Below are 14,464 nucleotides of genomic sequence, written 5' to 3' on the forward strand. Positions count from 1 at the left end.
GTGATCCTGTGTGAAATGTTTTCCTTCCCCCGGCTGCGGAATCTGGGCGGTTTGCAGCAGTGCAAACAGGCGGTCTGGGTCCTAGGTCGGAAAGCCCATCACCTGTTGGGGCCTCGGGCGCGCGCGGCGCAGGGTCGACCCGGGGCAGGGGCAGGGGCAGCGGGCGGCTCGGGGAGCACGGCCTTCCCCCCCCGCCCCGCCCCTGCCTTCCTCCGGGACAGTCCGGCGGGCGGGCGCGCGGACGCGGGGACGCAGGCACGGAGGGCCGGAGGGCCGGGGGGCGGCCTGACGCTGGAATGCAGTTTTCTCGGGCGAGAGAGACTTTGCACGGGAGTGGAGAATAGTTTGGGGTGGGGTTTCGCACGGTCCCCTCCTCCCCACCCCCCGGGCCCCCTTCCAGGCGCTTTCTGGGAGCTTTCCGAGCTGCGCTCTGAAGTTTAAAGAGCAGCGAGGAGCTTGTGCCGCAGGCAGGGACAATGGAAGAAAATGAAAGCCCGAAATGTGAGCCGTGCCTTCCTCACTCAGCAGACGGCAGACAGAAGCAGGGTAAGTAACAGACTCATTCAAAGATGGAGTTACAGTTACGCGGGCTCCTCGCCGCTGGCTGCTTCTTAGAACCCGAGACGCGGCGCAGGGCAGAGAGAACGCGCATTTCTTGGGGGGTGGTGTGCGTTTTCAGAACTGCGTGGAGAGCTGTGATCTCTTGGGTCTGACTTTATCTCAGGCAGGCTTTTCTTAAGCAGCCAAAGAAGTGGCGTGGGGATGCCCCATGTGTGGCACAGTGAGCAGTCCTTATGTGTTCTGTCTCTAGGCAGCGACAAAATACAGATCGCTAATAGCAGCTTTTCGTACTCGCTGCTCCAGCCGTGGGAGAAAGGAGCTGTTTCTGGGAAGCTGTCTCTGGGACGGCAGCATTCCCATTCATTGGATGGGGGATCCCATGAGGCAAAGGCATGCTGCTCGCAAGTTTGGCGGAATTTTAGGGTTAAATTAGAGTTTAGGGATGTTTCATTTTACAGATCGGAACAGCAGGGGAGCACGGGTACATCCGGATGATAGATGGGACCGTGTGGATCTCTGCATGCTTTAATTCAAAAGTTGGGAGTTGTTAGACAATTTTGGTAAATTTTCTCTAGGCAGTTTTCCTTTAATTGTGTTTGTGATAGACTTGTCTTTTCCGTAGGGAATTTCCAGAAGCTTATGTTGTTCCAAAGAAATTTCACAGTGGCGTTGGGTGGAGAAAGGACTTCTCTGCTCTCCAGTCTCTGACGTCTATGATGCCAGAGCCTATCATATGGTATCATATAGGCAGCATGTTCCGAAACCCGCACAATCCGAAACCATCCCCGCCCACCCTACCCCAGGTTCATCCAGGGGCCAGTTAGGAACTAAAAGAAGCGCTTGCGGGGCTGCAGTGCTGTGCGTGGGAGTAGGGATTATGCACAGGGGAAAAGGTGTGTGTGTTTTAAAAAGGCAAAAAGGAAGTAACAAATGACTCATCCACACTGAAAATGCAAAACTAAGCTAGACTGAAGAAAACGGAATTACAAGAGAGAGAACACCCCAACCCCCCTACCCCCCTTACTCCCCCGCCCGGTGAAACTCAGGAAACCTTAGCTTAGTAAACCTCCGAGAATCCCCCATTTTACAGCCATCAGTCTAGGTATCTGTGTTTGTGCTTCTAAAACAGAGCACTCTTCCTTGAGGGCGCCTGGTCGGTGGGGTCCGGTGGGAGATAAGGCTTCCTTCCCTCCCTTAATTGATAGGACAGGATCCTACAGCAGGGATTCAGTCTTTGGGCCTCTGTTGAAATAAATGACACAGAATCTAGAGGAGCAATTAGAGTGGGACCAATTTAAGAAATAACTTTCAAACAACCACGGCAAATCAAAGATGCTTCAGAGGCTGAAGATAGTTGGGCTGACGGAGTGTGATCACTTTATTTACTTACTCATTCAATGAATATTGAGCATCTGTTAATGTAGTAGTTACTGTTTTAGCTGCTGGGGACCCAGCAGTGAACAAAGTAGATGGAAAATACTTGCCTTCATTGAACTTACGTTCTAAGAGCCGTGTTTGGAGGGAAGGGGGTGGGAGAGAGAGACAATGAACAGATAAGCAAAATATATAGCATGTTAGATGGAGTGTTGCCAGATTTAGCAAATAAAAATACAGGATGGGGGCGCCTGGGTGGCTCAGTCGTTAAGCGTCTGCCTTCGGCTCAGGACATGATCCCAGGGTTCTGGGATCGAGCCCCACATCGGGCTCCCTGCTCAGCTGGGAAGCCTGCTTCTCCCCCTCCCACTCCCCCTGCTTGTGTTCCCTCCCTCGCTGTGTCTCTCTCTGTCAAATAAATAAAATCTTTAAAAAAAAAAAAATACAAGATGCTCAGTTAAATTTGAATTTCAGATAAGCAACGAATAAATTTTTTTTGTGTGTAAGTATATCCCATGCAATATTTGGGACATACTTATGCTAAAATTATTCATTGTTTACTTGAAACTCAGTTTTAGCTGGGCATTTCATATTTTATCTAGCAACTCTATTAAATGGAAATCAGACTATAGGCAGGGAAAGGGAACAGGGAGTACGTATGGTTGCGGGTGAACCTGTAGATAGGGTTATCAGGGAGAGCTTCACTGGTGTATATTTGAATAAATATCTGAAAGAGGCAAGGGAGGGAATAGGCAAGAACTTGTTCGAAGAACAGCAGGGACATGGGAGAAGGATGGGAGAAAAGAGGTTAAGAGGTCATCCCAGGCCAGATCACACAGGGCTATGAGACTCTGGCAGAGATTTTAGCTTTTTTTTTCAAAGGAGGTAGGGAGCCTGTCTGACTTGTCATATAAAAGGGAAATATTGGGTGCTATACTGAGAATAACCCAAGTGGGGGTAGGGGAAGGGCAGGGGGGCCATTTCAGAGGCTTCTATAGTAAACCATACAGAAGCTTGGACCAGCGGGTAGTAGGACAGGTGGTGATAAGAAGACAACAGGTTCTAGATGTATAATGAAAGTAAAGCCAAAAGAATTTGCTGAGGGATTGAATGTGGAACATAAGAGAAAAGGAGTCAAAAGATGATTTCAGAAATGTTGGTCTGCCTAGCTGGAGGAATGGAGTCGCCATTTACATAAATGGAAAAGCATTTGAGTGCAGCTGAGGGGAGAGGGTGTTTCTGGTTTGGAAATGGAGGAGGAGAACAGGAAGTCCTTTGGATAGATTAGGATGGAGATGTTTATCTCACATCTAAATGGGGATGCTGAGTGCTGCATGGATATTCTCCACTGGAATTGAGGAGAAAGGTCTAGGGTCTATGGCAGATCTGCTAGGATTGGGTCTGTGTGTACAGGTCACGGGGTGCTCTGGGGCACTTGAGCATTTAGAGGTCAGGGAGATTGGGAGGGGTGGCTGGAGAGATTGTAAGGGTGAGAAGTATTCAGGTTAGATGTGTAGGGTCCCATTGAGTTCTGGGTGAAGCAAGGCTGTGAAGGAGGATGGCTTCCGTTCCAGGTCTTCGGTCAGCATGAGGACCATACAGGGAGGCCAGGCCTCTGCTCACAGCACCCATAATAACCCATGCCTACTCCTAGCCTGGCACTCTTGATGGTATTCATTTCTGTATCTGTTTCGCTCAATTACAGCATAGTATGCCAGGGCAGACCAGGTCTTCTTCATCCTTACATTCCCTGCACCTAACAGAGCACCAGGCACGTAGAAAGCACTCAATAAATATTTCTTGAACAAAAGGCTAATGATCCCACTCGAGGGCTTGGAGTTTTCCAATCTACTATAGATAAGGATCCCCTGGGTGATCATGTAAACTTACCGTCTAGACCGAGACACTTTTGAGAGTGAAAAGGCACCCTATAAATAATTTCGCTGGGACAGCAGTTGTAACGCACAACTGTTCAGGCAAATTGGGGCATATGGTTGCCTCAGGAATAGCTCTAATCAATGAGGCTTCCATGGCTGAATAGGCAGCCTGCTTAGATCAACAACAGTGTGACTGTGTACCTCGATGTGCACCGTGCAGAGTAGGCACTCAGTAGTTACTGGCTGAATTGCAGTCTAAAAATTTGACACTCCCTTTGAAGGCCAGGGGCTTTTCAGAGTGATCCTGGGGTGTTCCTTGGGATGTATCAGCCCACAGCAGCCCCGAGGTGTGTGCTTTTCCTCAGGCCCTTAAGCTCTTGAAACCCCTGGGCGGGTCAAGTGTTAATCAGTCCACCTGCTTGCCTCCCCCAACCCCTGATTCACCAGTGTTTCAAGATAGTATTTGCTTTGCCGGGGGGGGGGGGTGGTAATCATTTTGCAATATATAAATGTATCAAACTGTACACCTTAAACTTGCAAAAAAAAAAAAAATAGCATTGGCAGCCCCCACGGAGCGCAAGCTTGGGGAGTCCCCGATACTCAAGTCTTTGCTCGGAACTCTAAAACTGCCCCATCAGTCTCTACCCCTTACCTGTTTTATCCTCCCAAGCACTTATTACGTATTATTTGTTTGTTGTCTGCATCCCTAATTATAATGTGGATCCTCTGGGAGGCAAGGAGATTATGTCTATCTTGATCACAATTTCATTACATTTCCTAACTCCTTTTAGTGTACGGAGCTGGCACTCATACATATTTTCAAGAATGAATGAATGAATCATCTGACCAACACTTGAGATGAGAATACTTTTCGGGGGAGCAGAGGGACTGTTCCTCTTTTGTCTAAAATCTATACCAGAAAGCTTCTTTGTCACTTATTTAATTTTTCAGGCTTTTTAGGTGAATCATTATCATGGTCTGATTTCAGCTGCAATTTCTGTGCCAGTTCGTGTATGGTGGTGATCTGTAGGATATTAACAAGAGAACTGGCCAACCAAGGAACCCTGTGGGTCCCCAGCAGAATATGTGATATATATTAGTCAGATAGGCTAATTGTAACAACCCTGAAATATCTGTGGTTTAGCACAGTCAATGTTAATTTTTTGAACACAGTGGAATGCGGACGTTCCTGGCCAGGTGGATCTCCTGGGGGCCCATCTTTAGGCTGACTCGGGGACCCCATTCCCCAAGGCTTTGGCAGCTTCCACTGGAGCTATTGCATTCAACGAGCCAAAGACGAAAGAGAAAGAGCATGGACGATTATTCAGGAAGTCTGGGGGCCCGGGACTAAAGGTGTCTCACCTGACTTGCGTGACCAGAGGAATTAGTACGAGGCCCCATCTGGATGAAGGATCCTGGAAAATACAGTCTTTCTGTGTGTGCAGTGGAAGGACGTTATGGTTTGAAGATACAGAAGGACAGAATGGCGTCACTGCCAGGGTAGGTCCGAATAGACAGCCAGACAAAACAGCAGCTCCTCACAATGGTCCTATGACCAGAGAGGAACTTGGCACAATTTTAAAAGCTACCCCTTAGAGATAGCTAACCAGGAGCCACTATAAGGAAGCGAGGGACTCCTTCTCCAAGAGGCTGAGGCTAACCTAGACTTAGCTCAGGAGTAAAAATCTCGGAAGTGTCGTTGCTGGCTGTCAGGTAGAAAGCGGGCGTGGAATGTCCGAATCATGCAAGGTTGCAGACCCCTTGCTGGAAGTCAGCGGACCTAGCGGAAGCCATCGGAGCTCCCGTGGTCCCCTGCCTGCGGGATAACTCGCTGCATCTCAGCCAGGAAGCCCTTTGAAATTCTCTCTCGGGGGCGCTTCTGCCCTCCTCACCCCTACTTCTGCTCCAGGGAATGTCGGAGGGGCTGTTCTCTGCGCGGAGCTCCTGTTTTGCTCTTTGCCCTGCTGCGAACCAGCTACAAAGGAGGAGTTGCCCTGGGCTGGGCAGAGGCTGGGAGCGGCAGGAAGGGGAAACTGAAAGCCATGTCTTCATGCTGCAGCTTCGTTATTTGTTTGACACGGATTCCCAGAATAGCAAGCCGCTAGACACACCCATACTTAAATGTTAGCACCCAGGCGCGTTCCAGACAAGAAATAGAGCTGTATTTCTGTGCTGATGGCATTGCGGGTAATGAGAATCGGCCGGGACTCGGATCTCTGGCTCCACGGCTGTGGAACTGTGACTGAGTGTCCTTTGCCTGGTTCCCTTGTTTGTTTCTATCCCTGCTTAGTTGGTCTCCTCAGCTGAGAGGTCACATTCTCCCCGAATGACTGGAATGGTGGAATTGTCCCCTCTACTTCCTGCTCGGGAGTTGGCAGCTCCCAGGAGCTGAGCATCCCTGAGTAGAAGGCTCCAGTGACTGAGATGCGTGGTCAAGTGGCTTCATGTGGAAAGTGGTGGTGGGTTGTGGTCGGTGGTGCCTGTGAGGGCAGAGCAGGTGCCTGGTGGTGGGATGGGAAACAGATGGGGCCCATAGCTGAGGGCGGTAGAGGGCAAGAAGGTGAGACACGGAGAGGAGTGAGCCCCACCGGCGACTGGATGTCCGCCAAGGGACGGTGCATCTGGTCATTGGTGCATTAGCCATTGGTGCTGTTGGCTGCTTTCCTCCAAGTCACATTAAACCTTGTTAAGCAACTGGAGACATTTTAGAAGAATCCACAAGAGAGGAAAAAAACGGCAAAGAACCGTAAGGTTGACATGACCTTCCAGTGCAAAGTGTTAGGAAAAAAATAGGGGTTTAGGGCCCCTGGGTGGCTCAGTTGGTTAAGCGACTGCCTTCGGCTCAGGTCATGATCCTGGAGTCCCGGGATCGAGTCCCGCATCGGGCTCCCTGCTCAGCAGGGAGTCTGCTTCTCCTTCTGACCCTCCCCCCTCTCATGCTCTCTCTCTATCTCAAATAAATAAATAAAACCTTAAAAAAAAAAATAGGGGTTTAGAGAGTCAGCAAGTCGGAGCTGCTCAAAGGTGAATGGTGACAGAAGATGGACTCTGAACGCCACCCCTCCCCCTCCTGTTCCTTTCCCAATTTATCTGAAGGAAGAAAGTGGAAAACTCTTTTCAGTCTCCACGGGGCTACTGTTCTGGCTGCCTTGACCTATTCTGAGGATCCTTGGATGAAACAAAATAGTTCCTGTGAGTTTGTGTGGCAGAGCAAGGCAGAATGGAACTTTCTGCCCCTGCTGGTATGAGAGGCGCCATCTGGAGGTCTGTGTGTACATACACCCGTGTGAAGGAGTGACCTTTCCAGAGATTCAACCCTGCTAATTAATCTAGCTGTCCTGGATAATTTTAAAAATATGTTAATGATGTCAAAAGAAACCGTAAAAATCTGTATAAAAGTCAACAGTGTTATATCAAGTATACAACAAGTTTTTGGCTAATATAAGACTCATGTGCACACATACGCGCTCCAAAAGCTAAAGCTAAACCAGATTGCATGCGTATTTACCAGCCTGACATATGGCATCTTTTGCATCTAGCTTCATTGAGCGGATCCTGTTACTCTGTTTTATTCAAGAAGACACCACAAAAAAAAGGTAGCCGTCCTGTGAGTCCACATAATGAGAAGGCAACCTAAATAAAGGATACAGTTAATCCCTCAATATCTTTTTAATCAATGGTTTCATCTTCTTCCCCTTCTAAATTTACTGCTGAAACTAATGAAAAGTAGGAGAATTAACCAATTTGGCTATTTTTTCCTCCCTTTCCTCATTGGTGTCTGATGGAGATGCTATAATTAGCAATGTAATGAGAAGTGAAGAGTAAACAAGAAGAATTATTCCCAGAACACTCTTCTAGGGATGGAAAACCAGCCTGAGTTTAAAATGTTTTCTATGCCTAACCAAAGCGTGTTGTACCTAGAGTTCTATAGAGAGACGTTTCTAGACAGTGAGGTGGGGCATGCGTTGGTGGCGTTGCCCTTAGATGAGCTACTTTATGCATAAACTGGACACTCTGGATATCGCTGGTGTAAAGTCTTGTTTCTCTATCTGAGACTCCAATCTAGAACTTTCAAATACTGGATCTCTTTTTCTGCACATAACTTTTCAGGATACATAGTTAGCAAATGAGTACTTCTTGGAAACTTCTTTAAAAAATAAGTTAGAGTAGATTTTAAAGGATTTAGAGCTAGAAGACTCTGCATACCTATTATTAGATCACCATCCTCATTTTATTAATGAAGACAGTGAGGCTGAGAGAGATCTAAGTCTAGGGTGAAAGGCAGAACTCCCGAGACCCCCACTCAGTGCTTTTCCCCGGGAATTCAGTGAACAGGGACACTCTGTTCTGCCTGCATCTGTGTAAGATGTAAGAACTATTCCTCATGAAGAGAATCTGAATGTTCATAACATTCTCTTTCTATTCTCGGTTTTTAAGAAGTAATTGCCTTTTTTTCAGTTAACTGGAATATGTAAACCTGACACCCCATTTGCCAACCATTGAGAATGAGTAGAGATTCCCTATCCAGGTCTTGCAGGTGAAACACTGTCATTGCCTGGCTCACTTGCTCCCTTCTAGGTAGAAATCAACTTGTCCCTTAAAGGCCAGGTCAGAGGCAGGGTCAAGGCCAAGGGTCTAGGCCAAGGCCGTCCACACATATCATTATCTCTTCCCTTTTCACTGTGTGTTTTAAAGTCCACTTCACATAAAATGTGTCTAAGCCTTCACATCCCCTCCATTCTTACCTGATGATAATATTAATTTAATAATAGTCTAATGCTTGCTTGCTTTATTCTAATGGCGGGGGGGGGGCTGGAATTTTTAGGCGGCTCACATGTCAGTGATTATAATAGCTATTTTTGGCCTCTGGGATGAAATAAGTGTCTCAGAAACCACCTTCAGATTGTAGAAATATAAAGGTCCTGTTACCAGCATGAAATTGTAATTAAAAATAAAGAAATAATCAGAACCACTGGAGTTAACTTTTCTATAATTACAGATGAAGGTAAGGGGTAACCCAGTTGCCTGCAAACTAGTCTGACCACATGTTCTCGTTTTGAATAACCTCAGGGAAAAAGTCAGAAATAGCTCACTTTTTTCTGCAACTTTTCCTTTTAGTGCGATTTTTCGTATTTCCTTTGATTGTTGATTTTTTGTTCCCTTCTTGCCTAAAAAAAAAAAAAAATCTGTTAGGTTACACTTACACATTCACCACCGCCACAAACCCTCTTGGTGTTCTGTAAATGAGATTCTAGTGAGATCATTAATTGTGAACTGTATTTTGTTCTTTTTGTCTTTCAGAACAAGGAAAAAGCAATCTACATGTAACGTCATTAGAAGATGCAGAATGCCGCAGAACCAAGGAGCGCCTTTCTAATGGAAACAGCCGTGTTTCAGTTTCCAGGTCTTCCCGCAATATCCCAAGGAGACACACTCTAGGTGGGCCCCGAAGTTCCAAAGAAATCCTGGGAATGCAAACGTCTGAGATGGACAGGAAGAGAGAAGCTTTCCTGGAACATCTGAAGCAGAAATACCCACATCATGCTACCGCAATCATGGGCCACCAAGAGAGGCTGAGAGACCAGGTAGGAACATGTCGCCATTTCACTGTGCACAGCTCATTCTGAAATGAATACGAGGGAAAGCAAAGTGACCGGATGTTCAAAGGGGAAGAAATAGTTGAGTGGATTGTGCCTGCCTTTGGGTTGTTCCAGATTTCTTTTGGGCCTTGGAAGGAGAAGGCAGCCTGCAGTAAAAGGTTTGACCTGAAAGCTCAGTTCTCTTTGTCGGAATGTCAGAGAGGAGAGACCCAGAGAGCATGCAGTTCCCCCAAAAGGAGTGTCCCGATGTTCAACCACAAATACATCTGACGTGCAAGCAGTGAGGGGTATTACTTTCCCGAGTGAAGCCTAGGATCAATTACTGTGCACTCAGATAGCACTTGAGTGCTTAGCACAGTGAATGAATGCATGGATACATACATACATCAATACATTTTCAGGGTAAAGTGGAGCACAGAGGGATAGACTTATGGTAAATGCCTTTTCCTTAGGAAGCTGACATTAGGGTTCTGTTTTTGCTCTCTCTCTTTTTTTCTTTTAATCACAGATGTTTCCCTTTTGCATTCTTGGCTTTCTGCTGCCATTAGCTACCTGTTTTCTCAGGTTATCTTGACAGCTATACATATTATCACCCAACTGTGGCTTGGGATGTTTTTGTTTCTCGGCTGTGTTCAGTGACTTTTTAGCAGACAGTGCAGTTTGGGGGTCACGGGATGGGAGGCCTCCTCTGTAGCCCTCATGGGCATGTTATCAGATTGACCTTTGAGGATGGAGAACATGGTAAAGGAAACAGAGCCCACTCGGGAATAGATGTGGTCGGGGAAGAGGGCGGGCTATTACTGATTTCCACACTCCAGGTAGAGAGGCACATTCAGTGTTTTAAGTCAGATGACTTGCCAGTTGACTGGCTACAAAAGTGATGTCTAACTAACTCAGCTTTTGGTCATCCGTGGAAATGGAAATTGGCATTAGCCTGAATAGTTTGAACTTCTCCTTCATCCTCCGTCTCATTTTATGCATTTAAATTCAACCTTCTCTTCTCTGAAATCTTTATTAGAGTGCCTAAAAATATAAAATGAGCTTTATGGACTGTATGTTGGCTTTTTGTTCACATTACCAAAAGGCAGCAGACCCAGAAGAGGAGAGAAGAACCAGGAATCCTGGTTGATGTACAGCAGGTAAATTCTTTAGTAATTAAGAAAAGGATGACTGTTTTCGTTTCAAGTGTATATAGAAATACACCCTATTTTATTTATTTACTTACTTACTTAACTTTTGTCCCACAGTTTTATTAAGATATAATTGACATATATAAAAATATCCCTATTTTTTAGTTGTTAGTAGGGTCAGTATCTATATAAGTCGTGTGTCATGTTTTTATGAGGCACCATACTTTATCCAAAGTGGTTCAGATGGAGGAAACTCAAACTTAGAATAGTTACAATCACGCAGTTTTCTAAGGAAACGTTGGAATTTGAATCTGGTTAAGTCTGAGTTCAGAACCCTTGTTTATCCCACAGCTCTGTAAGTTGATCATCGCCTATAGAACAGATAGTATGGTGAAAAAAAAATTCCTTCTACTTTTCTATGACTCATCTAATAATTAAATTGGTATAAGACAGATTAACAGGAGAAAAACAAACAAAAGTTTAATAATATGTATACCTCCTGAGTATACATGGGAGAGACCCAGGAAAACTGAGTAACTCCCCAGAATGGCCAAAGCCATCACCTTAAATACCATGTTCAGCTAAAGACAAAAGATGTTGGGGGTGGGAGTCAGTTATGGGAGGTTACCAGGAAAAGCATAATAATCGAGGATAAAGTTGTTATGACCTAAAATAATTTAGATAGTGTGCCTGGTTCAAAAAAAAAGCTATTACCGGAGATTACTTTTTCTCTGAAAGACATATCTGTACAGCAGGGCAAACATCTAATTATCGAACATCTCTTCTTACTGTCCTGTGAATCACCCTCCTCCCCTTTGAAGCCCCAAGCCCCTACCCCATCCCTTAGCTCAGGATGGCATATAACTGACCCTCATGTCCTTGGGTCTCATATTCTTATGGGGCTCCCATACGTACATAATTAACTTTGTTTTTTCCATGTTAATATGCCTTATATCAATTTACCAGCCAAAAAACTTGGAAGGGTAAAGGGAAATTTTTTCCTCCCCAACAGTCTGTACATGGGGTGTAAGGGACATGGTGAGGGTGTGTGTGTGTGGGGGGGGGCAGGGGTGAGGGTAAAGGAGGTTAGGACATTGATAGTGTGTTGAACGAGGAGGGAGAATGTATTTTTTTAAAGTGAGAAATATATTCATTTTGTTGAGAAATTGAGAAATTAGTACTTCAAAATGGTATATTTTCCATGTTAAAAATATTTTAGTTATTATCATTATGGTTATTATTCGTGAGCTCATAATTATTGCTACTGCCGTGATGATGGCTTTGGCTAAAACTCTCACATGGGGAGCCTAAATATAACCTGAAGGGTGCATGGGATCAGATGACAGGGAATAATGACTGTGGCTTAGTGGCCTCAACCTCTGATCTCCTATCACATACATCTCCGCCACAGGTGTCTTCTGACCATGGCTGGTCAGCTGTCCCTTTACTGGGTAATTCAGGATGAACTCTTGGATATTCCAAGCTGACCATTTAAAGGGGGAGAGATTCTGATGCGTGGATTTGTGTTTACGTTTGTTCCTTCCATTGTTGTGCCGCAGATGAGCCCTAATCAGCATTGTGAACATCAGAGATAAGCTCAGGCAGTTAATGGTTTGGGAAATTCCTATGGACGGCCCTTCATCTTCTGGCTTTTCCATTCTTTTTCTCCTAGTGTCTGTTTCCTCTTTGCTGTCTTCTCCAGGACACCCTTTGTTCCTCCCTGACCTTAAAGTAGATTATTCTAGGCTTCCTTTGCAGGAAGATCGTATGACCAGCCATAAGGAGGAATTCAAATAGACAGGTCCGACCACTTTAATCTAATATTGAGGTTCTTAATACCACATACTCTTCTGGTGGCTGTTTTCCTGGCTGCCTCCCAGAGAAGTGGCCTTAATGAAAAGAATGCCGCTGGGGCAGTGTAAGAGTAAGATGGTAACTGTGCTGCATCTAGCATTTCACATGAACTATCTGGGTACTAAGGGAATCTAGATTCCAATCCCTTGGGATTAAACCAAAGAAAAATTTAGAGCATACTTTACATTTCAAAATCTGAGTTCAAGCACTGGGAGAGTCATGGTTGAAAACTTGTATTTGAGCCTTTGAAAGTAAGTCAGTCAAGAATTTTCTCCAGTCTGAATTACTGAAAAGAGGTTTCCTTAACTCCCTTCTACTGTCTTTTAAAAATGCAGATGACCTTTATTGCAGCATGATGCTTATCTGAATAGTAGGAGCTGTAATGGTACTGACCCCCCAAAGTTGATGCTTGTGTGGGGCAATCAAAGTATGAAGCTACATCACCTAGCAGCTAGGTGTTTGACAATGAGGCTAGGCAGGGCTGGAAAGGAATCCAGCCTCCACCATGGGCTAATTGTATGATTGGAGCTAATGGCTTCTGTTCCAGTTCCCTCATTTGTCAAAGGACAGTAACACCAATATCACAGAGTACCGAGAGAGAAAGTGATGGATCCTCTTACTGTTTCAGTGGCAGCTCCCAGCATTACAGTATTCTGGTTTATGGTATTTCAAAAGAAGAGTCTCAGCGGTTCTTCTTTGCAGACTAGTATTTAAATTCATTTTACATTTTTACCAACACGTATTTGAATACCCGATGATTATTTTTTCCATTGTCAGAGCATAATTTTATTATATTTCTGAAACGTATTTGTATGTTTCTGTCATTAAAAGGTTAAAATTTGGACTTCTTTCACTTACTCATCCCATATATATTTCTTTGGCACCTACCATGGTAAAAGCATGTTGAGGCGTGGTCCCTGACATCAAGTCAGTAAAAGAAATAAGGCATTCATGTACAGATACTGATCTTTCAAGATCTGGCCCAAATGTTACACCTTCTGAGTTGGTCATAACATCTTGCAGTACCTATATTGTAGTATCTAATCATGCTTTTTATTGTACTTCTCTTTGTGTTTCTCTTTCCCATATAGAATATGCCTTTGGAGGGCAAGAACCCTGTTTTAATTACTTTTGTGAAGTCAGCATTTAAGGCAGTATGCAACCTAAATGAAGCATGATCAGTTTGTTTTGAATGAATGAATGAATGAATGATGAGTGAGACAATGTATTTCTAATACAATTAGAATGTGATAGGTACCATTTGAGTGATAAAGACGGGTGGAGAATCCAAGAATTAAGAGATCATTTGCAATTTGGGAAGTTAGAAGAGACTGAGCCTAAGAAGCTAAGACAAGATAAGTAATTTCCCTCAAGTCAAATGGTGGCATTTGAGCCAAGGTCACAGTTCCTCCAGTCTGTGGTCTTTCTATTTGTTACTGACTTTGGTGTTTGTTTCCTCCACCTTTAATTTTTCTAAAGTTTTAGTAACAAAATTACATAGATTACAGTAGGTCAAGCAGTAGAGACATTCCGTCACCATTTCTTTAAAAAAGATAAATCTTGGGGTGCTTGGGTGGCAATTGGTTGAGCATCCGCCTCTTGGTTTTGGCTCAGGTTTGAGCCTGTTTCAGCTCCGTGCTCAGCGAGGAGGCTGCTAGGATTCTCTTTGCCTCTCCCTCTGCCCTTCCCCCCAGCAAAAGCATACACACACACACACACACACACTCGCTCTCTCTCAAATAAATCTTTAAAAAATAATAAAAATTAAAAAGATAAATCTTACTCAATTCCAGAGCATATGAGATAATCATAGAAAATAGATTGTTGTATATATTTTACATTGAAAGGCAGTTACTTTTTTGAAGTAGCTCTGAGTTCAGAAAGGCCTTTAGTTCAGCAAGCTCTCAGTCATGGTCACTGTGTAACTACACAATTTGGAAAAGCTCTTCTTGTATGTCTTCACTAACAGACAAACGTCCGTCTAGCTGTCACCGACAGAAACCAGCTTTCCACTCCTAGTCTCAGAAACCTTTCTGGAAATAATATTTCAATTTTTATTTCCAGTTAC

The 14,464-nt window shown here is 44.7% G+C and overlaps 1 protein-coding gene across 12 annotated transcripts in view; it reads left to right on the forward strand.

The window, feature by feature from the left end:
- The window catches only part of KIAA1217 (KIAA1217 ortholog), a 719,758-nt gene that overhangs the window by 437,243 nt on the left and 268,051 nt on the right, over positions 1–14,464 (forward strand). For 7 of the 12 annotated variants that reach the window (XM_078075245.1, XM_078075247.1, XM_078075246.1 and 4 more), the window contains exon 5: positions 9,114–9,397. In XM_078075245.1, the coding sequence (XP_077931371.1) occupies positions 9,114–9,397 (284 nt within the window). Of the gene's footprint in view, positions 1–232; positions 547–9,113; positions 9,398–14,464 lie in introns of those variants that run through there. The other 5 variants (XM_036072686.2, XM_036072687.2, XM_036072696.2 and 2 more) reach the window with 4 other exon arrangements.

The sequence above is a fragment of the Halichoerus grypus genome, chromosome 6 (assembly GCF_964656455.1).
Source record: "Halichoerus grypus chromosome 6, mHalGry1.hap1.1, whole genome shotgun sequence".
Classification (NCBI taxonomy): Eukaryota; Metazoa; Chordata; class Mammalia; order Carnivora; family Phocidae; genus Halichoerus; species Halichoerus grypus.